Genomic DNA, 23,039 nt, shown 5'->3' with positions numbered 1-23,039 from the left:
TTGTTTGAATATTCAAATTGGACATCACTGTCGAGAGCTAGCCAGCTATGACAGCTCAGGGTAAAATAGCCAGCGCTATCGGATCAATGTATTGAATGATTTGAAAGTATTGGTGCAATAACTGTTGTAACCACTAGATGTCACCACTGAACTATAAATGGCAACTTTCTTAGATGGATATTTGGTTCCATGCTCATATCGAGGTTAAAGTATGAAAATGTATTGCAATTCGAATTAAGCTCAAATAATATTTAACAAATGTATTGTCATTTTTACGGAACTACACATTCTGTTCAAACGTATTTTACCGCTGCGAACATGGATTCAAAACCATACTTAAACGGAAATAATGACCATGTCGAAGTCCATTCTGTACATTGCGCGCGACCACATTACACTTTTTTCGAGTCTCGGTATTCCCGGAAGAGCACCCTAGACAACCGCCGCCGCTCCCTCATCGCCATTCACAGGCGCGTTCTTCAGCGTACTAGGAGCAGCAAAAAGGTAAGGGCCGAGGAAAATAGTTTTGCAACTTCTCTTTCTCACGATCGTGTACAATTTAAACTAATTTAGACTGTAAGGGTTGGTGCATTTGATGTAGATCACTCACTGGTGCAGTGAACGGTAGTTGGCTAGTTACTTAGTCTAGCTAGCCCAATTACACAACGTTAGTTGAATGACTGAGCATGTAGCAGCAGCTAACTTATTCAGACTTAATTAGCTACTCAATATCGTTTCACAATTTTTTTCTGGTGTTGAATCTACTGAGAAAAAAAATGCATTGATTGTATCTCCGTTGTATTTAATATTTGATGTATTGTAAGTCCCCAAGTTACACTCTATGGGTTTTTATTAAAGTTGGCTCCGAGCTTTGAGGTTGGGAAGTCATTGAAAGAGCAACACGTATCTATCATTCATGTACAATGAACTGATTTAATTTAATTTTCTTCATTTTGAAGTAGTGTAAGTAACGCTACAGTTCGTGGACCACGGCACTTTGCATGAAACTATCACATTTGTTTGGTATTAAGTACGAAGGTGCACATGGGACCATGTCATCCTAAATTGCATGAGCTTAATATTAACCTCTGGCGCTAATTTTATTTGGCAGCTCTGCAAAAAGCAACATAAATATGTAAACTCGTCGAGTGACTGACTTGACGAGTGTCAGTTACTCGAATTCACTTCCTGGATCTAGCCTAAACTTACCTGATCACCCAATTTAACCCTGAAAGTGACAGGATAGACCTGATTCAGTCTAATTGAACCCACTTTGACACTCTCTACTTTGATATTTGTGATTATTTTGCTTTAGATCGATGTCATTAGAGCGACAACTTATGCGCTAGCTAACACATCCGCAGCGTGTCATGCTCTCACAAGTCGACGAGCTCGCTGAAGTTCACGGCTCTTCCTGATGCGAAGCTTCCCTTCCTGTGGCTGTGTGCGCGCGTTTATGGTAGTTTCATGTCTGGACTTGGGACACAAGTAGCACATGTTTTTATTTGATAACGTTTTCAGTTACTCTCAAAACCTTTATTGTATCAAGTGGTTCCAGTTAATCTACTGCTAAGGAGTTATTTCTGGGCCAGGTACGTCTGGGAGTCTATCGATAAATTAAGCGTCCATCAAGTGTGAAAATCCGTGTGTGACAGAATATACCTGTGATATCCACGTTTCCGGAGGTATGGAGAGGCTTGATGAATATCCTACTGTTCTCCCCTCGACAAAAGCCAGACCAGGGGTCGATAGATAAGTCTGTATCTCTAAGAGTTGTTATCTCAGACACTCCCCCCCCCCCCCCCCTCCACCATGAAGTGTCAGGACAATCCTGACCCTGTTTCCACTCAGACTCTCAGAGGACAGGAGCAAGGGTTGCTATCTTTGTCTCTCTCTTTCTGTCTCTCCTTAACAAACACACAAGTGGAATTATCATGTAGAAGGCAAAACAATTAGCATCTCGTCTGTGTTCTTGGGTCTAGCTCATTGTGCTTGCATGAGCCTTAATACCAGACCCTCTCCCCCTGGAGACTGCAGCCATGCTGTCCAGCTCCAGGCACCAGGAAGTGAATGGCTCCTGTTCTAGAACTTTCCGGTTTAGAGAAACACCAAGGGCCAGAGTGACAGAGAAACTTGGAATGTCGAATTTCGAGCTCTGGACATACCTGTGAAACTGAGAGAGTGTAGTTTGTAGCTTAGTTAAGAGGTCGTAAGTTGAACCTGTTTATATCCGGTTATGTATATGTGGGAGGCCTACTTCCTCTCTGCGCTCCCTGGTGACATCATGTCGTTGTATCACGTGTCTTATCCATCACCAGGAGAGGGAGACGCTAGCAGCTTAACAAAAGGAACTACCTGCTTCGGCCACTCTACAGCAGGGTTGTTCGTTTGCTGGCTGGCTGACTGTTTAATGCCAGAGGCTGCTGGCTGGCTGACTGTTTAATGCTAGAGGCTGCTGGCTGGCTGACTGTTTATTGCCAGAGGCTGCTGGCTGGCTGACTGTTTAATGCTAGAGGCTGCTGGCTGGCTGGCTGTTTATTGCCAGAGGCTGCTGGCTGGCTGACTGTTTATTGCCAGAGGCTGCTGGCTGGCTGACTGTTTATTGCCAGAGGCTGCTGGCTGGCTGACTGTTTAATGTCAGAGGCTGCTGGCTGGCTGACTGTTTATTGCCAGAGGCTGCTGGCTGGCTGACTGTTTAATGCCAGAGGCTGCTGGCTGGCTGACTCGCTGACTGTTCACCAGAGAGAATGACAGTCTGAATCAAGAAGTAAGTCCTGAGTGTGTGCGCACACGCATGAATCCTATTTGACCCCCCTTGAGTGGTTTTAACAGTCCTTTGCCAGATGGTGTGACAGAGAAAAGATCAGTAAACTATCGCTGTTGTATTTAATCTCCTGAGTCTCAGCCTCTTTCATTAATGTCCTCCTTTACTATTTGCAGCTGTTTGTAGCTCTCTAACTGCCCCAGCCTCTATAGCCTCTGCCCCAACCTCTATAGCCTGTGGCCCAGCCTCTACAGCCTCTGCCCCAGCCTCTACAGCCTCTGCCCCAGCCTCTGCCCCAGCTTCTACAGCCTCTGCTCCAGCCTCTGCCCCAGCTTCTGCCCCAGCCTCTACAGCCTCTGCTCCAGCCTCTACAGCCTCTGCTCCAGCCTCTATAGCCTCTACTCCAGCCTCTATAGCCTCTGCTCCAGCCTCTATAGCCTCTGCCCCAGCCACTGCCCCCGCCTCAGTCCCGGCCCCTGCCCCAGCCCAGCATGGGCCAAACAGTTGACATTACATCAAACCTACCTGCCCTTCCAGCCAAACCCCACATCAGACAGGCCTAAGGCTCAGAGAAGGGCTTCAGCTCTGTGGAGAAAGGCTTACAGGTAATGTGGAGAGGATCGTACAGACAAGCCCTGAACAAAACCTCTGCATTAGCACTGTGTATTCGGTCCACACTCGTCTCTGACGGATATGAGTCACCAAGCCCTCTGCAGAGGAAGCAGGAAACGCATTCTCATCCTGGTGAGATGCAGGCTGGGTTCTCTCCACTGCAGAGAACACAGGCGACTTTCACACCGCATGTCACTGTCAGATATGAGTGCAATCATTTAGCAGGTGTTTTTCATCCAAAACGACGTGCAGAGGCTCGAACCTGGGACCTCCTTGATCCACAGTCAGATGGGCTGCACTAGTGAGTGTGTGTGTGAAGACTGCAGCACTGCTAGAACGTGTGTAAGAGAGAGGGAGAGGGGGGGGGAGAGAGACTGCAGCACTGCTAGAACGTGTGTAAGAGAGAGGGAGTGAGGGGGTGGGGGGGAGAGACAGAGCAGCAGATTCAGACTCAAGGGGATCTGCTTCATCATCCCAACCAGCTGCCAGATCAGTCATCTAAGATCACGTTGGACTATCTCACCCTAATCCTCTGAGGTGTCCCTTCATCTGTGTGCTGTACGTTCCTCCTGGCCTGTGATAGGCTGGGCTAATCACAGTACCAAACCCAGGCCTGCAGACAACCCCATCTGTGATTTCCCAATCCCCACTTCCTCTTTCTAGGCCAATAGTTGACTAGCAGTCTCTCCGGTTGCCATGTTTCGTCACTACCAATCCCTCTTTTTGTGTTCGGAAGCTATCTTCATTTAATAAGTCTGTCACAGCCAAACCAGCAGTGAGTCTCTGTAATCCTCAGGATCCCAGAGAGAGAGGCAGAGAGAGGCAGAGAGAGGCAGAGAGAGGCAGAGAGAGGCAGGGAGAGAGAGAGGCAGGGAGAGTGAGAGAGAGGCAGAGAGAGAGAGAGAGAGAGAGGCAGGCAGAGGAGAGAGAGGCAGGCAGAGGAGAGAGAGGGGGGCAGAGGAGAGAGAGTTGGACGGAGGAGAGAGAGAGGCAGAGAGAGAGAGAGATAGACGGAGGAGAGAGAGGGAAACGGAGAGGCAGACAGCAAGAAAGATGGAAAACAGAGTCTTGTTTTCTCAGAAGTAAACTTGTCTCAGCCCTGCATCCCAGCCCTGTGTCTCCTGCCAGACTCACCAGGACAGTGAGCGAGCAGAACTAAGATACTGGCTTCAACATTGTCTCTCAATGACATCACTGTCTTATGGTCACGGGAATGCCGTCTATCAAACATGCCACTGGCAGGCCTGCCAGGGGTCGGGTGGGCTAAAGATTGGGGCTATGCTGACCTTCGTGAGGAGGTGACTGTTCTAAGAAGTTGATTTTAAAGAGAGTAGCTGCAGCTAGCTAGTTGCTAACTACCAAGCGGCACTGAACAGCACATTATCTGTTCCTCCACACACACATGCTCCAGTCTGCAACCCTGGTCTCCAGTCCATCCACACACACATGCTCCAGCCTGCAACCCTGGTCTCCAGTCCATCCACACACACATGCTCCAGCCTGCAAACTGGTCTCCAGTCCATCCACACACAGACATACACGGACCCCACCCAGGGCTAAGAGGCCTTGCCGTCTATGTAAGCCTGCGTCCCTCATGTTGATCCTAAGTCTCTCTGCCCCCTATCAGAACACTCATGGAGGTTGTCATGAGAATCCCCGGACGTGTCTCCCCTGACACCTTCAATCCCTGCTCCCTCAGACCTGATCACCCCCTAATCCCACCCCCCTTAATCTGATTACCCAGATCGTTGCTAAGAAACAGGGCCTTAATCAGGTCTCAGGCCATAGCAGGATCTCTGTGTTGGGATGACTAGGTCCCTGAGCCTTGTAATCTCCCAGGGAGGCAAGGGATGGAGTGGGGAGCTGGGCTGGGGGGAAGTCACAGGGTCAAAGTTCAGACCCTGGCTTGATCAGACCAAGTTGGATACAGCACTGTTGACTATGTGACATGGGGTATGATTGTTTTTCGTTAACCCGGGTCAAGACTGAGCTGGTGGGAGAGGAGTCCAAACTGGGATCAAACCATATACCCTAACCACAAAGCTTACACCCCTAACCCAAACACAAGCCCAGGTCCAACCCTTGACCCCAGAACAAAGGAACGTATCTTAGTTTGGCATCCACAGTTCATGAGTCGCTCCTGTCAGTAGAGCTATGATGTGTTTCGATGTTTTCTAGCACCAGCCCAAGATGGAATGACCATCGGGAGATTATGTTGTTGTTGTTGTGATTCAATCTATTGAATCAATGTCATGCTTGTTAAACATGGCTGTGCAGAGTGAGGTGCAGCTGAAAGGCGTCCATTGAGCTGCCTACAGGTCTGATTGTGTGGTCAGGTGACTGCCTACAGGTCTGATTGTGTGGTCAGCTGACTGCCTACAGGTCTGATTGTGTGGTCAGCTGACTGCCTACAGGTCTGATTGTGTGGTCAGCTGACTGCCTACAGGTCTGATTGTGTGGTCAGCTGACTGCCTACAGGTCTGATTGTGTGGTCAGCTGACTGCCTACAGGTCTGATTGTGTGGTCAGCTGACTGCCTACAGGTCTGATTGTGTGGTCAGGTGACTGCCGGGGCGGGGTTAACAACTATGCATGGCTGCAAGCTGCAGAACCCCGCTGTGGCTAAATAGTATGAAGTTACACCTTGATAACACTGGGATGACATCATGGCCGAGGGAGGCAGGCAGGCAGGCAGGCAGGCAGGCAGGCAGGCAGGCAGGCAGGCAGGCAGGCAGCATAAATTCCAGAAAGTTTAAGTTGATAGATTAAGTTGAGGTATTTTATGTGTCCTTTCTTAGACTGCACCCATTACTCACTGTGGAGTTCGCTCAGTATCAATCTTGAGTGATTGTATCTAATGTTTGTTCCGCTGACTAAGATTTGGTCCTCACGCCTCTCATTTTCTGACCTGGTCATCATTGTTGTCTGTCCTCAAGTATCCCCTTGCCTGTCCTCGCATGCTGAGAAACAATTCAGCAAAGAACCACAAACAAGCTCCTAAGATTCTGAGGTTCTCTAAGGAGAGAGAGAGAGAGGAGAGACGAATGCCATCAACTCTGTCCTCCCACGCGTCAATCATAAACCACCCAACTCGCACACACACACACACCTACACACACACACACCTACACACACACACACCTACACAAACACACACCCACACACACACACACACACCTACACAAACAAACACACAGATACAGCTGAGATACCAAAACACACAGCAGGAGAATGAACACACAGTATTAAAGTAAAACAGGAATTTCAGCTTTTATCGGATCGCCATAGAATGCGCTCCAGATGAAAAGAGACATTTTTCGAGCTAGTTCCTGATTGGCGGAGGGCCCAGTCTGTGTGTAATATGCAAAAGAGAGACTTGGATGACAAACTCAGGATGGAGGACAAATGGGCAGAGAGAGGGAGAGAGAAATGGGGAGAGAGGAAGGAAAGAGGATGTTAATTGTGGCTGCAGGTTCATCACTGTCCTCAGGTGTTTGTGTGTGAGAGGCTGCCAGTTTGCAGGTGTGAGGGCTCAGGAATGCTTGTTTGCTGTGGTGAGATTTGATGAGCTGTTTATGTCTGTGAGTCTCGCCTGTTAGCCTGTGGTTTCACCGCTAGCTGTGTTACCACTATGGTCGTGCCTGGCTCACGTGGAACAACATCAAACGTGAGTGTGAGGGAGGGAGTGTGTGTGTGAGATGGAATCATGGAAACATTCGGCTTGTTGAGTAACTCTTCTCACACCTGAGGGGCCCTGTGGTTTTATTGTGTTATTTTCTTTCACTTCTACTCTCTTTTGCTTCTACTCTCTCTCCTGATTTAAAGTTTCTCATTTTTGTTTTACCCTATTTTTATATCATGCACCCCCCACACACACACACACCCACACACAGAGCAAACACAATTATCATAGTCTAATTTTAAAATACACTTTAAACATAATGTGAGGGCTGTGCCTAAAGTTTCATTTCCAATTGTTGGCTAGGTAGTTTCCTGTCCGCACACACACACACACACACACACAAACTTGCGTCATCCAGTCCATTGTTCTGTCTGTGTGGTCAGATTAACAGATCCTCAGAGACACACCGATTTCTCAGTTTATTTACACCGCGGTAATCTCTGCTCCTGTCTCATTAGCTTGACCCAGCCTGGTCCTCGGTTTCACTGCCAGGTGATTTAGTGTTTCTGCAGAGTTGCAGGCACGTAGCTGGAATAGTTTGAACACATGCCCGGAGGGGGAACGGTGTTGAAAACGGCTGGATACTGTACAGGTGTTCCAACTGCTTTATAGGCCTTCTGGGCGCGTGTGTGTGTGTGTGGGGGAGGAGTGATGGATGACCAGTCTGTCCTAATACTGTAGACTAAAGCCCCCGTATCCTAACTTCTGCGTAAAAGCGATCTGGATAGGAAACTGCTACGCAGAGAGGAGACACTATGATATTGTTTAGAGTATTTCCAGCAGGAGGGTTATTGAATCTCTCTCCTCTCTTCCTAGTTTTCACTGCTAATGATGTCGCACTGGTCGATGTGGTTAACGTCATCCGGACGGACCAGTAATTGGGTGATTCTGCACAGCTGGAGGCAACTGGCCATGTTAGCTAAATTATCTTAATTATCTTCCCTCGTTACCATTAACTGGGTTAACGTTGCTTTCAACAGTCGCACGGCGAGTTTTACACTACGCTTTACCCAAGCTAGCTGTGTCCTTAGATTAGCCTTCCTTTCCACTACACAACAATAGCAAGGCCAGCCTCTCAATTCAATTCAGTCGAATTCTCCTTCTTCCAGCTAACTTTAGCTGTACTCATGTACTGAAAACATGCTTTAGCCAAATTGGTTTCCTTTTATTGTGTTTGTGTGTTATTTATTCTGTGTGCTGTTTTGTCTGTGTATCTGTAACGTTTGAATTGAATGACGAGGAGGTAGTCTAAGTTAGCTAGCTTCCACTTGTGTACTTAGTACTTACTACTTAGCATAGTACCGGTAGGACAATAATAGAAGTAGCAGGAGTTGTAGGAGGAAGGGAGGGAGGGAGAGCTGAAGTTTAGATAAAGATCTGTAAATGGACCACCCTGCCTTATTCTTAGCGGGACTCTTGAGTTCACAACCTGCTTACGGACACACAAACATCCCTCCTTCTGAACTCCCTGGAGAATGGAGCGTGTGTGCGCGCTTGCGCGTGCATTTGTTTCAAGTCTGCTAGTGTTGAGCCAGGGACCAGCCAAACTGTGTGTGTTTGCCATGGTATATCCTGGGAAGGTCTGTCAACCACGGTTCTGTAGTCTGCCGGCGGCTACTTGTAACGATAAGTGCTATACCACGTTCCCATCTTGGGACTTAACAGGTTAATCCTGATGGGTAATAAGGGTAATGAACTTGAGCAGAGGGACTGGTGTTAGTTGTTCAATAAAGTCGGCAAAACATTGCTAACTTTATTTTTTACAGCGTAATATCAGAGGGACAAAGTATAAAGAGCTAACTGGAAAATATCACCTTACTGTCCTGTATCTGAAGGAAACTTAACAGACGTATATCGACCGTATAGAACGTCAATGAGGCTCTGTTGTGTAACACCAAGTCTTCTCTCTCTCTCTCCCCCCGCTCTCTTTCTCTCCCTCTCTGTCTTTCTCTACCTCTCTCTCTACCCCCGCTCTCTTTCTCTCCCTCTCTGTCTCTCTGTCTTTCTCTACCTCTCTCTCTACCCCCGCTCTCTTTCTCTCCCTCTCTGTCTCTCTGTCTTTCTCTACCTCTCTCTCTCCCCCCGCTCTCTTTCTCTCCCTCTCTGTCTCTCTCTACCTCTCTCTCTCCCCCCACTCTCTTTCTCTCCCTCTCTGTCTCTCTCTACCTCTCTCTCTACCCCCGCTCTCTTTCTCTCCCTCTCTGTCTCTCTCTCTCTCTGTCTCTCTGTCTTTCTCTACCTCTCTCTCTCCCCCCGCTCTCTTTCTCTCCCTCTCTGTCTCTCTACCTCTCTCTCTCCCGCCCCTCCAGCAGTAGACATGGCGGAGCAGGAACCTACCCCTGAGCAGCTGGCAGCGTTGGCGGCAGCGAACGAGGAGGAGGGGGGGGTGAACTACAAGCCCCCCGCTCAGAAGAGCCTGGCGGAGATCCAGGAGCTGGACAAGGATGACGAGAGTCTGCGCAAGTACAAGGAGGCTCTGCTGGGGAACGCCCAGGCAGCTGCTGGTCAGTTTCACACACACACACACACACACACACTCGCACACACACACACACACACACACAGGAGGATCAAACTCACACACAGGTGGAAGTATCCTGATTTAATCTCCCTGCAGTCATATTTTCTACTCTGTCAGCAGGCTTTCATTACACGTGTGTGTGTGTGTGTGTGTGTGTGTGCGTGTGTGTGTGTGTGTGTGTGTGTGTGTGTGCGTGCGTGTGTGTGTGTGTGTGGGGTTATGAACCAGACATGTCCAGACTGAGACCACACCCCCAATGCTGGAGGCTTTGTTGATAACAAGCCAGATACACACACACACATGCAGGGAAAGAGGTCAACACTGCCAGTGTTCTTACTGTAGAAGTATCAGGGACCCCAGCCAGAGTAGCCAGGTTGGGGTCATCCAGCTGACCTTGGGGTCGTACTGTACACCCTCAGTGAACCTGCCATCTCCACGATGGCCTCTGGTTCAGATGAACGGGGTCATGGGCGTCCTGTGTTTGATGTCTCAAAACAGCCGGCCGACGTCTCCACATCCTGTATTAGGGTCAGATTACAGGTCAACAGGAAGTGTCTGTGTGTTGAGGTGATCTGTGTTACAGGTGACCTCTGTTTTAATTGTGTCCTGTGTGTGTGTGTCTCTCAGTAGACCCCAGCGCCCCCAACGTGCAGGTGACGCGCCTGACCCTGATGTGTGAGACCGCCCCCAACCCCCTGACCCTTGACCTCCAGGGTGAGTAGCCAGCTCTCTCTCTCTGTCTCTCTCTCTCCTTTTCATCTGCATCTATTTCTTTTTCTTTCTGTGTTATTTCTGTTTCTCTCCATTTTTTTTTTCCTTCTCTCCCACCTCACCTCTCCTCCTTTCCCTCTCCTCCCCTTGACCACTTCTCTTTCCCCTCTCTCCCTCCTCTTTCCCCCCAATCTCCCTCTCCTCCTATCTCTCTCCCTCCTCCCCCTGATCCTCAGTCTATCTCTCTCCCTCCTCCCCCTGATCCTCAGTCTATCTCTCTCCCTCCTCCCCCTGATCCTCAGTCTATCTCTCTCCCTCCTCCCCCTGATCCTCAGTCTATCTCTCTCCCTCCTCCCCCTGATCCTCAGTCTATCTCTCTCCCTCCTCCCCCTGATCCTCAGTCTATCTCTCTCCCTCCTCCCCCTGATCCTCAGTCTATCTCTCTCCCTCCTCCCCCTGATCCTCAGTCTATCTCTCTCCCTCCTCCCCCTGATCCTCAGTCTATCTCTCTCCCTCCTCCCCCTGATCCTCAGTCTATCTCTCTCCCTCCTCCCCCTGATCCTCAGTCTATCTCTCTCCCTCCTCCCCCTGATCCTCAGTCTATCTCTCTCCCTCCTCCCCCTGATCCTCAGTCTATCTCTCTCCCTCCTCCCCCTGATCCTCAGTCTATCTCTCTCCCTCCTCCCCCTGATCCTCAGTCTATCTCTCTCCCTCCTCCCCCTGATCCTCAGTCTATCTCTCTCCCTCCTCCCCCTGATCCTCAGTCTATCTCTCTCCCTCCTCCCCCTGATCCTCAGTCTATCTCTCTCCCTCCTCCCCCTGATCCTCAGTCTATCTCTCTCCCTCCTCCCCCTGATCCTCAGTCTATCTCTCTCCCTCCTCCCCCTGATCCTCAGTCTACTCTGGGATGTGAAGGACTGGGTAAAGCCGTCCTTGACAGCGAGAACACGAGCGTAGCTCATATTTTCCACATGAAAGCGTTGGGAGGTTGGAACCAACGAGTCCAGATGTCTGTTTCCAGAAGACGTGGTAGCAGGGCTACACAGCCTCATAGCCTCAGGTTCAAACAGCCTCAGGTTCAAACAGCCTCATATCCTCAGGTTCAAACAGCCTCATATCCTCAGGTTCAAACAGCCTCAGGTTCAAACAGCCTCATATCCTCAGGTTCAAACAGCCTCAGGTTCAAACAGCCTCATATCCTCAGGTTCAAACAGCCTCATATCCTCAGGTTCAAACAGCCTCACAGCCTCAGGTTCTAACAGCTGGGACAATGTGCTTGATTTGATCCCTTCTGTCACCTAGGGTCAAAATATGAATGATGAAACACGTGCATATTTGTACTTATTGCTCAATGCTCATGGTGACTGACATGGCTAACTTAATGCATTACAGTGGATTGCAAGATCAGCTGGATTTGTATATATGCTATATAGTTGGTTGTCATGTAGAATATCATTGAATTGAAGAGATTTAAAGATAATTAATTGTGTGATAATGTGAGAACAATCGCAAAGACACATTGTCTGTTTTAAGGAGTGACAGTTGACTAATGTTAACATTCAAATTTCTGTTGTGATGATGTTGTTTCAACCTTGATATATTCATCCTGGCCAGAGGCTCGTGAAATGTTCTAGAACTTAAGAACTATCCAAGCAGGCAAGTTACCAAACATTCCAATGACATTATAAAACAGTCGGATGACGTTGATGAAAGTGGATTGAGCTGTTTTGGCAGATTTGAGTTTTTATAGCTTGTCTATCCTCAGCCCTGCTAACACAAGCCTCAGGCAGGCCTGCAGTGTGACCTGCTTCGGGGACGGGTCATCGAGAATGGAATTGTTTTTATTGAAGGTTGTTAGTGAGGTGTTTCCTGTGCTGGGACGCTAGGAGGCAGTTCTGGCCTCACACAGCCCTCGCACACACACACACACACACACACATCCCTGCTTGCACGTTACAGTGAATCTGGTTCAGTAGAGGAGCTGTCCTTGCTGCCACCTGGTGGACGTACCTGTAACTGCAGACACAACTGTACATCTGGGTTTTGAAGGCCTTGACTGACACTTACCTGATGCTTTCTGTTCTCCATCCCTCTCTCTCTTTTTCTTGCATGTTCTCTCCATCTCTCCTTTTTCTCCACCCTCCTTCTCCTCTCATAATTGCTTAATTACTCTCTCTCAGGTGATCTGGAGGCCTTTAAGAAGCAGTCCTTTGTGCTGAAGGAGGGAGTGGAGTACAAGATAAAGATCAGCTTCAAGGTGAGCTGCCTTCTCTGGGCCGGGTCTGCTTCAGAGTGGTCCGGTGGGATCTGGATAGTTCTGGTTCTGATCAGAACTCTTTCTGCTTCCTCATTCCTCAGGTGAACAAGGAGATCGTCTCCGGGTTAAAGTACGTCCAGCACACCTTCAGGAAAGGAGTGAGGAGTAAGTTCTACAGCCAGCTCTCTCTCTCTGCCTATCTCTCTCCCTCTCTCTGTCTCCTTCTCTCTCTCTGTCTCTCTCTGTCTCCTTCTCTGACTCTCTCTCTCTGCCTCTCTCTCTGTCTCCTTCTCTGTCTCTCCCTCTCTCTCTCCGTTTCTCCCTCTGTCTCTCTCTCTCATTTTGGGAGGTTTAACATGTGTAGATTGACTCCTGTCTCCTCTTGTCCTCCCCTAGTTGATAAGTCGGACTACATGGTGGGCAGCTACGGGCCGCGGCCAGCTGAGTACGACTTCCTGACCCCGCTGGAGGAGGCCCCCAAGGGCATGCTGGCCCGCGGCACCTACAACATCAAGTCCAAGTTCACCGACGATGACAAGCACGACCACCTCTCCTGGGAGTGGAACCTCAACATCAAGAAGGAGTGGAAGGACTGAGACCGCTGCACTCGCACGCCCTCCCGCCCTCCCTCTTTTTCTTTTCTCCCCTTGAGATGAGAGGTGGAGAACTCCTCTCTCTACCTCCTCATCTTCTCTCTATCCCCTCTTTCCTTCTTCTCTTTCTTTCTTTTCCTCTCCTTTTTATTATTTTGGGATTCTCGATCAAAGCCGTTGATAAAGTGATGAAGGGTCTGTCTCTCTCCGTCCTTCACCCTTTCATCCTCTCATTCCCATCACTTCATCATTCCATTTCTTCTCTTATTTTATTCCTTTCTAATGAGTATCGAGTCTTGACAATATATTTGTATGGAGACAGCAAACAATGTTCACAATCACGGTTTTGCGTGTCGACTTGTTTGTATATAAAAGAAGAAAAAAACAAACACAAAAACAAAAACATTTATTGATCTGTTGATGCTCTTTATATGAATATTACTGGAGTTTAAATATGTGAATTTCATTGTCCTTTTCTCCTCATTCATTCCCCTTTTCAGTTATTCTTACCTGTTTGTCTGAATTTTATATATGACCATGTTCTGCCTTAGAGAGAGTAGTAACCATGGGCGACGCTGTTGTTGGCCCATGTCCATGGTAACTGGTAACTAGTTCTAGAACCTGTCTGTGGATGCTATAACGTTACCCAGGAAACCAGCCAGGCCTCTTGTACAGAAACACTTCTAGGAGTTTCACACCTGTGGCTGTTTTGTACTGATGTTACCTATAGCCAATCAGAGGCCCTCTAGCACGCTGGTCATGGTGTGGGCGGGACTTGCCCCTCCCTCATCCTGAAGCCTTGTGGCCTTATAGGTGGAATCTCGGCCGACTGTCCTTGATTCCTGCCTCCCCACCTGCTTCCTTATCTCTGTTCAAACCATCAGAAGATAGGGTCTGAGGGGAGGATGCGAGGAGAGAGTGTTGAGACTCAGCCCAGGTGCAGCTGGTATATTCACGTAGCTAGAGCCTTCCCAGTCCTGACAGACCAGAAAGCAGAGACAGATGAGGTTAGACCACTGCACCACTAGGCACCTAGGAACCAGAGGACACCGGTTTTATAACCTTGAGTCACCGAGGAGGGTGGAGTTAGTACCTTTTCAAACTTAAATCGCTCAAAACAGGGTAAACCCCACCCATGGGGGCTGGACCGTGACACATAATGCAAGCCCTTATTCTCTGGGGGTGTAATTCCACTGTCGGGTGGTTTTGTTTATGACTTTTATGTCACAGTTTGATCACATTGCTAGCTACATTGTTCATGTTGAGGAACTGACACAGATTAACCTCATCTATTGTGGTCAAAAGTCTTCTAACCAGACATCAATGTTGTCAGGTGACCCAGACTTCCTCAGAAGAAGGCTGTGTGCGTGTGTGTGTCATCTGGCTGTGATGAATTCCACACAACGGCTGTCCCAGAACTCCCCTTTATTCCCCCTCTGCTGTAGAACATCCATCAATGTCTGTGCCTTTTATATAACAGCTACCCTCTACACACACAGACACTGGCCTGGGCTGTACTCTACACATGCAGCCCACATCCCTCTGAGGTGACAGACGTCCGACACCAGGAGAGCTGTTAGCTAATGTGTGTTCAGTGTCCCGAGTTTGAACTTTGACCCCCGCGTAAATACGCACAGGCCTGTACTTCACCCAATAGGCCCTCTCCAGGTTTCATATTTTTATACACTCCAGCGTCATGGTGACGTGTCCCGTAGTTCAGCTGGTTAGGGGGCGGTCTCACAGTACACCGAATCAGGTATCCATGACGATGTTTTCTCCGGTTGGGATTCTGTCTGTGTACGTTGTGTTTGTACCAGCTGGAAGATGTCTGCTCACCGTGTCGACAATAAAGTGTTGAGACCCGAACAGCTGCCTCTGTCCTCATTCTGTCCCAGAGACAGACCCAGGGTGGTGGGTGTGAATTATACAATGATAATCGGGGGTCAACTTGTTCTCAAGGACGTAAAGTAATATTTACGATTACAGGTATGAACGATATATAAATGTATCGACCCCCCCGACCAACAGAAGGTTTCTAGTTTTTTCTTTTTTTTTGGAAAATATGTTCTAAAATATTTTTCTTGTCCATGGAAGCAAATCAGTGACATCCGAGCGGAAAAAATTCCGCGAGCGGAAAACATCCGGGATATCAAGGTATTGCTGCCTCAGACCCTATGCTCTATTTTCTTTTACATTTAAACATTTCAATTTTAAAGAGGTGAATTCAAAACCAACACATTTGGTGGTGTTTAAATTTCAATATTAAGTATTCAATGCCTTTTAAAATTCAAAACATGTCACTGATTTGCGTCCTTATCCACGCTTCTTTACTTTAACTTGAGTGAAAAAGTCAGCACTTCAGTCTTTTTAAACATGAGTATCTGTACTTTTACTTGAGTGAACAATGTGTACACTTTTGCCATCTCTGGTTAAAAGCGTACCTTCATTTATTATACAGGGTCTAACATTTACACACATAAACACACAGCCCAAGGATATTGCAGACAGTTTTATTGAACAGAATGTTAAAGCACGTTTAGTACCATGACTCATTAATGGTCTACCCCCTAAAAAGCTGTATATTTATGTCTCTGTTTTGACTTTAAAACGAATTAAGCATACACGTGAAGTTTGGCAGCTGGCATCCCTCACTGTGTTCGAAACAAACATTTCCTCAGCAAAGTTATATGGGACTTCATTGCGCTTCAACACATTGTATGAGTCAGCAGTTTAGAATTTTTAGAACGCCAGGGCATCCCAGATGGGTGGAGTTAAAAAATTATTTGGGCTTTTGACTCTACCTTTAGTCAAAATGTCAACTGAAGCTTATGAAACTGTGTGTAAATCTGCAGTACTTGCACAGGACACATAAATTAATAGCTTAGTTGGCTGTGAACGTAACAGTGCATTTGGCATCATCAAAACCGCTCAGCCATCTCGAAGACATGAAGTCCTAAATGGACATTTATCGGCACTAAACAAACAAGCTTAAACATACCAGAGACTTTGGTATGTTTAAGTATAAATAATTTGGTTACTTATATCAAGCATCGCATCCTATCAATTCAACTTTTGTGCAACTAGAATTAAGATTCGGCAAGATTAAGTGATTATTTGTTTGTTACTAGGTTGCAGTTCCATGCGTCATTCTCATGCCTAGAGAGGTAGCTAGACGAGCAGCGATCATCAGCTGTTGTGACAGTCTGTGTTCAGACTTACTACCATAACATGGCCGCCACCACTGGCACAAACACACATCAGTGTTTGTTTACCTACATTTTAAACAACACATTGCGGAACCACTGGTTTATCTTAGTTGTGTTAACAATATTTTGCAGGATTGTCTCATTAAACACAGACTATGATAGCTGTCTGCATAAACAACATTAGATCAACAAACAAGGCTTGGAGTTTGGCAGTTCAGAGATACAGGGGTTTATGACATCAACATTGGAGGGAAAATCAAGAGAAGCCTTGAAACATTTCCTTCCTCCCTCCTTCGCCTGGCTTTCAGTGCTTGCAGTCACAGACAGGAAGTGATGTCACCCCACTAGGCGCGATCACTCTGATGAGCCAGAGGACTGCACAGGACAGTGCTATTTTAACACCAGGAGCGTTTCTCTGGATTCACCTCATGAGCGTGGACCTACGCATATAAACACTCGACGACTAAAATGAACACGCCTGGTGTTAAAAGAGCACTTTGAAATATGCTGTGTGTGGAGGCCAGCTAGGGGGAGATGCTCCTGGTCTTTGATTGGCTTGTGTGTCAACTTCTCCTTCATGTTCATCTATGAATCCAGCCTGGAGAGAGAGAGAGATCAGTTTACTTGCTGGTCTTCCTGTGATCTCTCTCCTGATCCTCCTTCTTGCTGCCCTTCCTTCCTTTGCTGGAGTTGATGTCTCTCTTGGTCTTCTGCAGCCGGGAGAAGATCTCCTTGAACAGGGCCTTGTACTCTGGCGCGTTCTGGCCCAGCCTCTTGTCCACCTGCTCCACCTGCAAATTCAAGTCGATATTAAATTTACATTTTTACATTTAGTCATTTAGCAGACGCTCTTATCCAGAGTGACTTACAGTAAGTACAGGGACATTCCCCTGAGGCAAGTAGGGTGAAGTGCCTTGCCCAAGGACACAACGTCATTTGGCATGGTCTGGAATCGAACTGGCAACCTTGAGATTACTAGCCCGATTCCCTAACCGCTCAGCCACCTGACTCCCTACGATATCCAGCGTTATTTACGTTCCGTAGTTAGCCTACTAACTCGACCACAGCGACACACTAAACCTAAACCTGCATTCAAACCTACCTGCATAGTAACCCAACATGCTGAATCCTAACCCTTCCTGACAGTATGTACCAAACCTACATACTAACCCAACCATCCTACATATGAACTGCAGCCACACACATCCTACATCTGCAGCCACACATCCTACATCTGCAGCCACACACATCCAGACGGCCTCCACTCGCCTGTCTGCTGATGCCCTCCAGGGCCTCAGGAGTGGAGGGTGTCTGGGGCGGGGTGGGGGGTCCTCCGGTGGCTCCCAGGGCCCCAGGAGAGGGCCCCGCGCTGGGCATGATGCACTCCCTCATGGAGGGGTCCCTGGAGACGGGCCTGGAGGTCTGGACGCCGGCGTGACACAGGCTCTCCTCGTGACGACGGCACTTCCCCAGCAGCTCCTCGTACCTGGGGGCAGGTGGGTCAGGTGGGTCAGGGAGGACTGTAATGCAGGTGTGAGAGGGAGAGGAGAGGACTGTAATGCAGGTGTGAGAGGGAGAGGAGAGGACTGTAATGCAGGTGTGAGAGGAGAGGACTGTAATGCAGGTGTGAGAGGAGAGGAGAGGACTGTAATGCAGGTGTGAGAGGGAGAGGAGAGGACTGTAATGCAGGTGTGAGAGGGAGAGGAGAGGACTGTAATGCAGGTGTGAGAGGGAGAGGAGAGGACTGTAATGCAGGTGTGAGAGGGAGAGGAGAGGACTGTAATGCAGGTGAGGGTGAAGCAGCTCGTACTTCTCCAGCAGAGCGTGATACTGCTCGTCCACCTCCCTCAGGATGGACATCCCGCGCTTACGGACACCGTTGGCGTGGAGCGCGTAGCTGCCCTGCCTCCGCCCCGACGCGTCCCGCGCCGAGATGGCGTTGAGGGCGGTGTCGCTGCAACTCTTCCTCACCTGCCCTCCTCCCCCTCCCTGGCCTCCCCCCTCCCCCGCCTCCCCCCCTCCCCCTTCCTCCTCGGGGGTGTCGGTTTCCGGGGCGTTGCTTAGCAACGTCTGCTCTAGCCCCTCCCCCTCCAGGAGACAGAGGCGGGACTTGCGTAGCTGCTGCATCTCCTCCAGCTCCGCCTCCAGCTCCTGCACGCGTAGCTGGCACCCCTCCGCCCCCAGGAGGCGCTGTTCCAGGCGCTCAAACTCCTGCAGGACGGCCGAGCACTCCCGCTCCGCCCCCTCGCGCCGCCCACGCTCCATCGCCATGGTGGCGCGCAGCGAGGAGACCACACCCCTCAGGCGGTCGTTCTCTTCGTCCAGGGGGCGGCGGTCCGACGACGCCAGGTCCACGCTGCCCGGGTTGGCCAATAGGAAGCCATCCTCATACCTGGAGAAGAAACAGCAGGGTGGGTTACAAGCTTTATAGATATAGTGATTCTTGGTCACATGTTAACCCATGTGATCACAGTGCTGGACTGGAGGGTCGGAGCGTGTAGAGGTGTCGGGGTCTCAGGGAGCAGGCAGGGCTGTGGGGGTTTGGGTGAGTTTGTTTCGTACCGAGGCGCGGTACAGAGCTCTTTGATGCAGGGGAAGGAGTGAACAGTCTTCCTCCTCTCTCTCTTCTCTCTGCGAACCCGCAGCTCTTCCAGGGTCCTAAGCTCCTCCACTCTGGCTGTCAGAGTCTCCACCTGGCTGTGCAGTGTCTCCATGGTGCCTGTCAACCTGGGCGCACACACACACAAAACAAATTCACCCAGGCGTACACATACATGTACACACATACAAAAAATCTGAAATTTGTCTAGGTACATTAAAAGTCTAGGTTGTCCGGTTACATAACCAGCTAGAAACATACATTCCTGTATGTTTCTACTGATCCAGTATTACACCAGAGGAATGAGGTTATGTTTATTTTGAACAGTGAGAACAGTGAGAGCCATTCACATACTAAGCCTGTTAGTTTCTCAACCAAATATGACTGAGCTGAAAGTCCCAAGGAAACACATTAAAGTTTTGCAACTGCTAAACTCGTGCAAACTTATACAATTAGAATATGCAGCTAATGCTTGTGACGTGTGTTACAGAGTGTGTGTGTCTGCATGTTCAAGTGCGTGTGTGTGTGTGTCTGCAGTGTGTGTGTGTGTGTGTGTGTGTGTGTGTCTGCAATGTGTGTGTGTGTGTGTCTGCAATGTGTGTATGTGTGTGTGTGTCTGCAGAGTGTGTGTGTGTCTGCAGTGTGTGTGTGTGTGTGTGTGTGTGATCACCTGTCGATCTTCTGCTGAGAAGTCTTGCTCTCCAGCACCAGCTTCTCGTTGGTGATCTCCAGCTCCCTGGCTGTCACGTCCAGCTGCTCGTACACCTTAGCGTGCTGCTCGTTCATCTCCCTCAGCATCTCCAGCTGCTTGGACATGTACTGCAAACACACACACACACACACACAACTAGGTATCACACTGAGCCAGCGTACTCTGTACTACTGCAGGAGGGATGACAACTAGGGTAAGGGTTAGGGAGACAAGCACTCTGAGATTCTCCCTCTCTCTCTCCTTTCTTTTTATCTCTCTCTCTCTCTCTCTCTCTCTCTCTCTCTCTCTCTCTCTCTAGTATGGGTGAGTGAGTAAGCAGAGCTGCTGTTCTGTCTCATCACTGCTGCTCTAATTGACTTAGTGATGCCGGGCAGAGAGGACAGGAGAGCAGGAGAGACTGATTGATCAGTAATTGCATCCTCAGCAGTTTGAAACACACTCACACCCACACCCACACACACACACACACACACACACACACATCCGCAGAGCATCAGACGGATGTTTTGACCTCGATGACGGAAGTCATAACTAACACACCCAAACAACCACACACCCAAACAACCACACACCCACACACAGTTGTGTACCTCTATCTCCTGCACCTGGTCCTCGTTAGTGAGGTACATCTGCTGCAGGGAGTCCTCCAGGTCCTTGTTCCTCTCCAGCAGGGTCTTGCCCAGCTCTGCTGCCAGGTGCAGGTCTGGAGAGAGGGAGAGCACAGGAGAAGCATTTGATCATTATTTAATATTGTTATCCCTTTTTCAAACGCTGACATAGAGTACACACAAACACACCTACACACATGCCCACATACATATACAAAGACAGACAGTGTACACACACACCCAAGCATACCAAAACACACACAAACTGCAAATCCAATAACTTCACCCCCTCAGTAGGGATAAGAGAGGGAGAGAGAAAGAGAGAGGGGGGAGATAGAAAGAGAGAGATAGAGAGAGAGAGGGAGAAAGAGAGAGACAGAGAGAGAGCCAGAGGGGAGAGAGTAAATCTGATGGTTGAGCTCAGCCTCCAGGAGCAGATTTTTCTTAATCTGTCTTCTGATTAAGATGAGCTACCGTGACCTCCCCTGACATCAGGAGAGAGGAGGGGAGAAGAGAGGAGAGGAGAGGGGAGGAGGGGAGGTGAGAGGAGAGGAGGGGAGGGGAAGGAGGGAGAGGAGAGGAGAGGAGAGGAGAGGAGAGGAGAGGAGGGGAGGGGAGGGCAGGGGGGGAGAGGGGAGGAGGGGAGGGGAGAGGAGAGGAGGGGGAGAGGGGAGGAGGGGAGGGGGGTGAGAAGGGGAGGGGAGGGGAGGGGAGGGGAGGGGAGGGGAGGGGAGGGGAGAGGAGAGGAGAGGAGAGGAGAGGAGAGGAGAGGAGAGGAGAGGAGGAGAGGAGGAGGAGGAGGAGAGGAGAGGAGAGGAGAGGAGAGGAGAGGAGAGGAGAGGAGAGGAGGGGAAGGGGAGAGGAAGGAGGGGAGAGGTAGGAGGGGAGAGTCTGCTAACACTAAACTCCTTTGCCTCTTGTTCCTGTTCCACAGGCTGTGTGACTGGAGGTTCACACCTAAACACATCTCTCTCCTCACACTTGGGATATATGCTGACACACACACACACACACACACACATCATCTCATGCGTGCCGGATCTTTCTGCACGTGTAACTCTGTTTCTCTCTGATGCCCTCTGATGTTTCACTCCAACATTCTGGGTCAACTGGCAGAGCATGACATCATCAGTATGACATCATCAGTATGACATCACCCTGCCCCCGGCCATCTGTGCAGTCAGTCAGCACACAGAACCCTGATGGTCACTAACAAGGAGATCCATAAACACTCACACCAGGAAGATATTCTAGATTCTACTCAGATTAGTACATCAGGGCCCCCTGAGGCCCTGAGGCCCTGAGGCCTGGGTTTGAGTCCTGAGGCCTGGGTTTGAGTCCTGGGGCCTGGGTTTGAGTCCTGAGGCCTGGGTTTGAGTCCTGAGGCCTGGGTTTGAGTCCTGGGGCCTGGGTTTGAGTCCTGGGGCCTGGGTTTGAGTCCTGAGGCCCTGAGGCCCTGAGGCCTGGGTTTGAGTCCTGAGGCCTGGGTTTGAGTCCTGGGGCCTGGGTTTGAGTCCTGAGGCCTGGGTTTGAGTCCTGAGGCCTGGGTTTGAGTCCTGGGGCCTGGGTTTGAGTCCTGGGGCCCTGGGTTTGAGTCCTGGGTTGGACCCATTTCCTTCATGTATTCCCCCCTCTCCCCTCCCCTAAACTTGGGTTAATCTGTGCCTGGGAAACAGTTACTGTGTTATGTGGAATAATCTCTAATCTCTGTCTACTCCACTATGCCGCAGACGGGATTCCTGGTGGCAGATTAAGTTAGATTTGAAACGTAGAATTACTTTTCATGTTGATTATGGTACAGTATGCTGATATGAGATTAACATTCAGAGTTGTCTGCCTGCAGTCTCTATTCTCTCTGTCTGTCTGTCTGTCTGTCTTCCTGTCTGCCTGCCTGTCTGCCTGTCTGTCTGTCTGTCTGCCTGTCTTACAGTGCTCTATTCTAGGGCTGCACCAATCACATTGAACATCACTTCATGCCCCAAATTAAATAAGGCTGAGATGTCACACTGCCACGCCCTGCAGTGCAGACAAACACAATCTCACAGACACACTACATGCCTGCCTGGCATTTTCACATTTAGCGTTAATTTCACAAAGGTCCACTTCAGTGTTTCCAAAGCGTGCATCAGTGTGAGTGTCTCAGGGTGTTACAGTGCAGCGTGTGGGAGATAAGCTGCCTTCTCTCACTGCTCTCCTCTCCTCTGCTGTGTGAAGCCTTTGTTTACAACGCCACAGAATTCTGAGAATGTCCAGCATGTGTCCTAGAACTACAATTCCCATCCTCCTCCTTGTCACCTCATCAGTCATCGAAACTCCCAGACAGAAGTTCAGATGACATGTCCTCTCCTCTAACTTTCTCTCCTGTCCTCTCATTTCCTTTCCTCTCCTCCTCTATTTTCTTCCATACATCTCTTTATTCCTCTCCCCTTGTCTCTAATTCTCCCCTAGCCCACCTCTCCCCTCCTCTCCTCTTGTCTCCTCCTCTTCTCCTCTCGTCTCCTCTCCTCTCCTCTTACATTTAGTCATTTAGCAGACGCTCTTATCCAGAGCGACTTACAGTAAGTACAGGGACATTCTCCCCGAGGCAAGTAGGGTGAAGTGCCTTGCCCAAGGACACAACTTCATTTGGCACAGCCGGGAATCGAACCAACAACCTTCTGATTAATAGCCCGACTCCCTCACCGCTCAGCCATCTGACCCCTTGTCTCCTCCTCTTCTCCTCCTCCAGACCTGCAACTCAGCACAGAGATGACGGCCCAGAGGACTGAGGGTTGG

At 49.3% G+C, this 23,039-nt stretch overlaps 3 protein-coding genes across 6 annotated transcripts in view; 2 read left to right on the top strand and 1 right to left on the bottom strand.

Moving 5' to 3' along the window:
- Positions 1-419: 419 nt before the first annotated feature.
- Positions 420-15,005, top strand: arhgdia (Rho GDP dissociation inhibitor (GDI) alpha). 3 transcript variants are annotated; one of them, XM_067233431.1, is made up of 6 exons: positions 420-504; positions 9,367-9,561; positions 10,209-10,292; positions 12,470-12,546; positions 12,648-12,711; positions 12,943-15,005. In XM_067233431.1, exons 2-6 carry the CDS (start codon positions 9,375-9,377, stop codon positions 13,140-13,142), a joined length of 612 nt encoding a protein of 203 aa, XP_067089532.1. In that variant the 5' UTR covers positions 420-504; positions 9,367-9,374; the 3' UTR covers positions 13,143-15,005. The 3 variants fall into 3 exon arrangements, with proteins under 3 accessions (XP_067089532.1, XP_067089529.1, XP_067089530.1); XM_067233428.1 differs by having other exon boundaries at positions 10,206-10,292; XM_067233429.1 differs by having other exon boundaries at positions 421-504; positions 9,370-9,561; positions 10,206-10,292.
- Positions 2,237-3,272, top strand: LOC136940565 (eukaryotic translation initiation factor 3 subunit F-like). Its single transcript, XM_067232754.1, has 2 exons — positions 2,237-2,276; positions 2,941-3,272. Exons 1-2 carry the CDS (start codon positions 2,237-2,239, stop codon positions 3,270-3,272), a joined length of 372 nt encoding a protein of 123 aa, XP_067088855.1.
- Positions 15,006-15,606: 601 nt separating the features above from the next.
- cdr2l (cerebellar degeneration-related protein 2-like) overlaps positions 15,607-23,039 on the bottom strand; it is an 8,600-nt gene continuing 1,167 nt past the window's right edge. Inside the window, exons 2-7 of one of the 2 annotated variants that reach the window (XM_067233110.1) lie at positions 20,247-20,359; positions 19,615-19,763; positions 18,908-19,072; positions 18,156-18,737; positions 17,615-17,831; positions 15,607-17,136 (exon numbers count right to left, since the gene is read on the bottom strand). In XM_067233110.1, coding sequence (XP_067089211.1) covers positions 16,966-17,136; positions 17,615-17,831; positions 18,156-18,737; positions 18,908-19,072; positions 19,615-19,763; positions 20,247-20,359 — 1,397 coding nt within the window. In that variant the 3' untranslated portion in view covers positions 15,607-16,965. Of the gene's footprint in view, positions 17,157-17,614; positions 17,832-18,155; positions 18,738-18,907; positions 19,073-19,614; positions 19,764-20,246; positions 20,360-23,039 lie in introns of both variants that reach the window. The other variant, XM_067233111.1, reaches the window with a different exon arrangement.

The sequence above is a fragment of the Osmerus mordax genome, chromosome 3 (genome assembly GCF_038355195.1).
Source record: "Osmerus mordax isolate fOsmMor3 chromosome 3, fOsmMor3.pri, whole genome shotgun sequence".
Lineage (NCBI taxonomy): Eukaryota > Metazoa > Chordata > Actinopteri > Osmeriformes > Osmeridae > Osmerus > Osmerus mordax.
The sequence above is the reverse complement of the archived record's forward strand: the minus strand, read 5'-3'. Positions and strand labels throughout refer to the sequence as shown.

Coding starts and splice junctions, on each gene's coding strand:
- LOC136940565 (XM_067232754.1), top strand. CDS start 2,237: ATGTATATGTGGGAGGCCTACTTCCTCTCTGCGCTCCCTG. Junction 2,277..2,940: donor CTTCCTCTCTGCGCTCCCTG/GTGACATCATGT, acceptor TACTATTTGCAG/CTGTTTGTAGCTCTCTAACT.
- arhgdia (XM_067233428.1), top strand. CDS start 9,375: ATGGCGGAGCAGGAACCTACCCCTGAGCAGCTGGCAGCGTTGGCGGCA. Junction 12,547..12,647: donor AGATAAAGATCAGCTTCAAG/GTGAGCTGCCTT, acceptor CTCATTCCTCAG/GTGAACAAGGAGATCGTCTC. Junction 12,712..12,942: donor CTTCAGGAAAGGAGTGAGGA/GTAAGTTCTACA, acceptor GTCCTCCCCTAG/TTGATAAGTCGGACTACATG.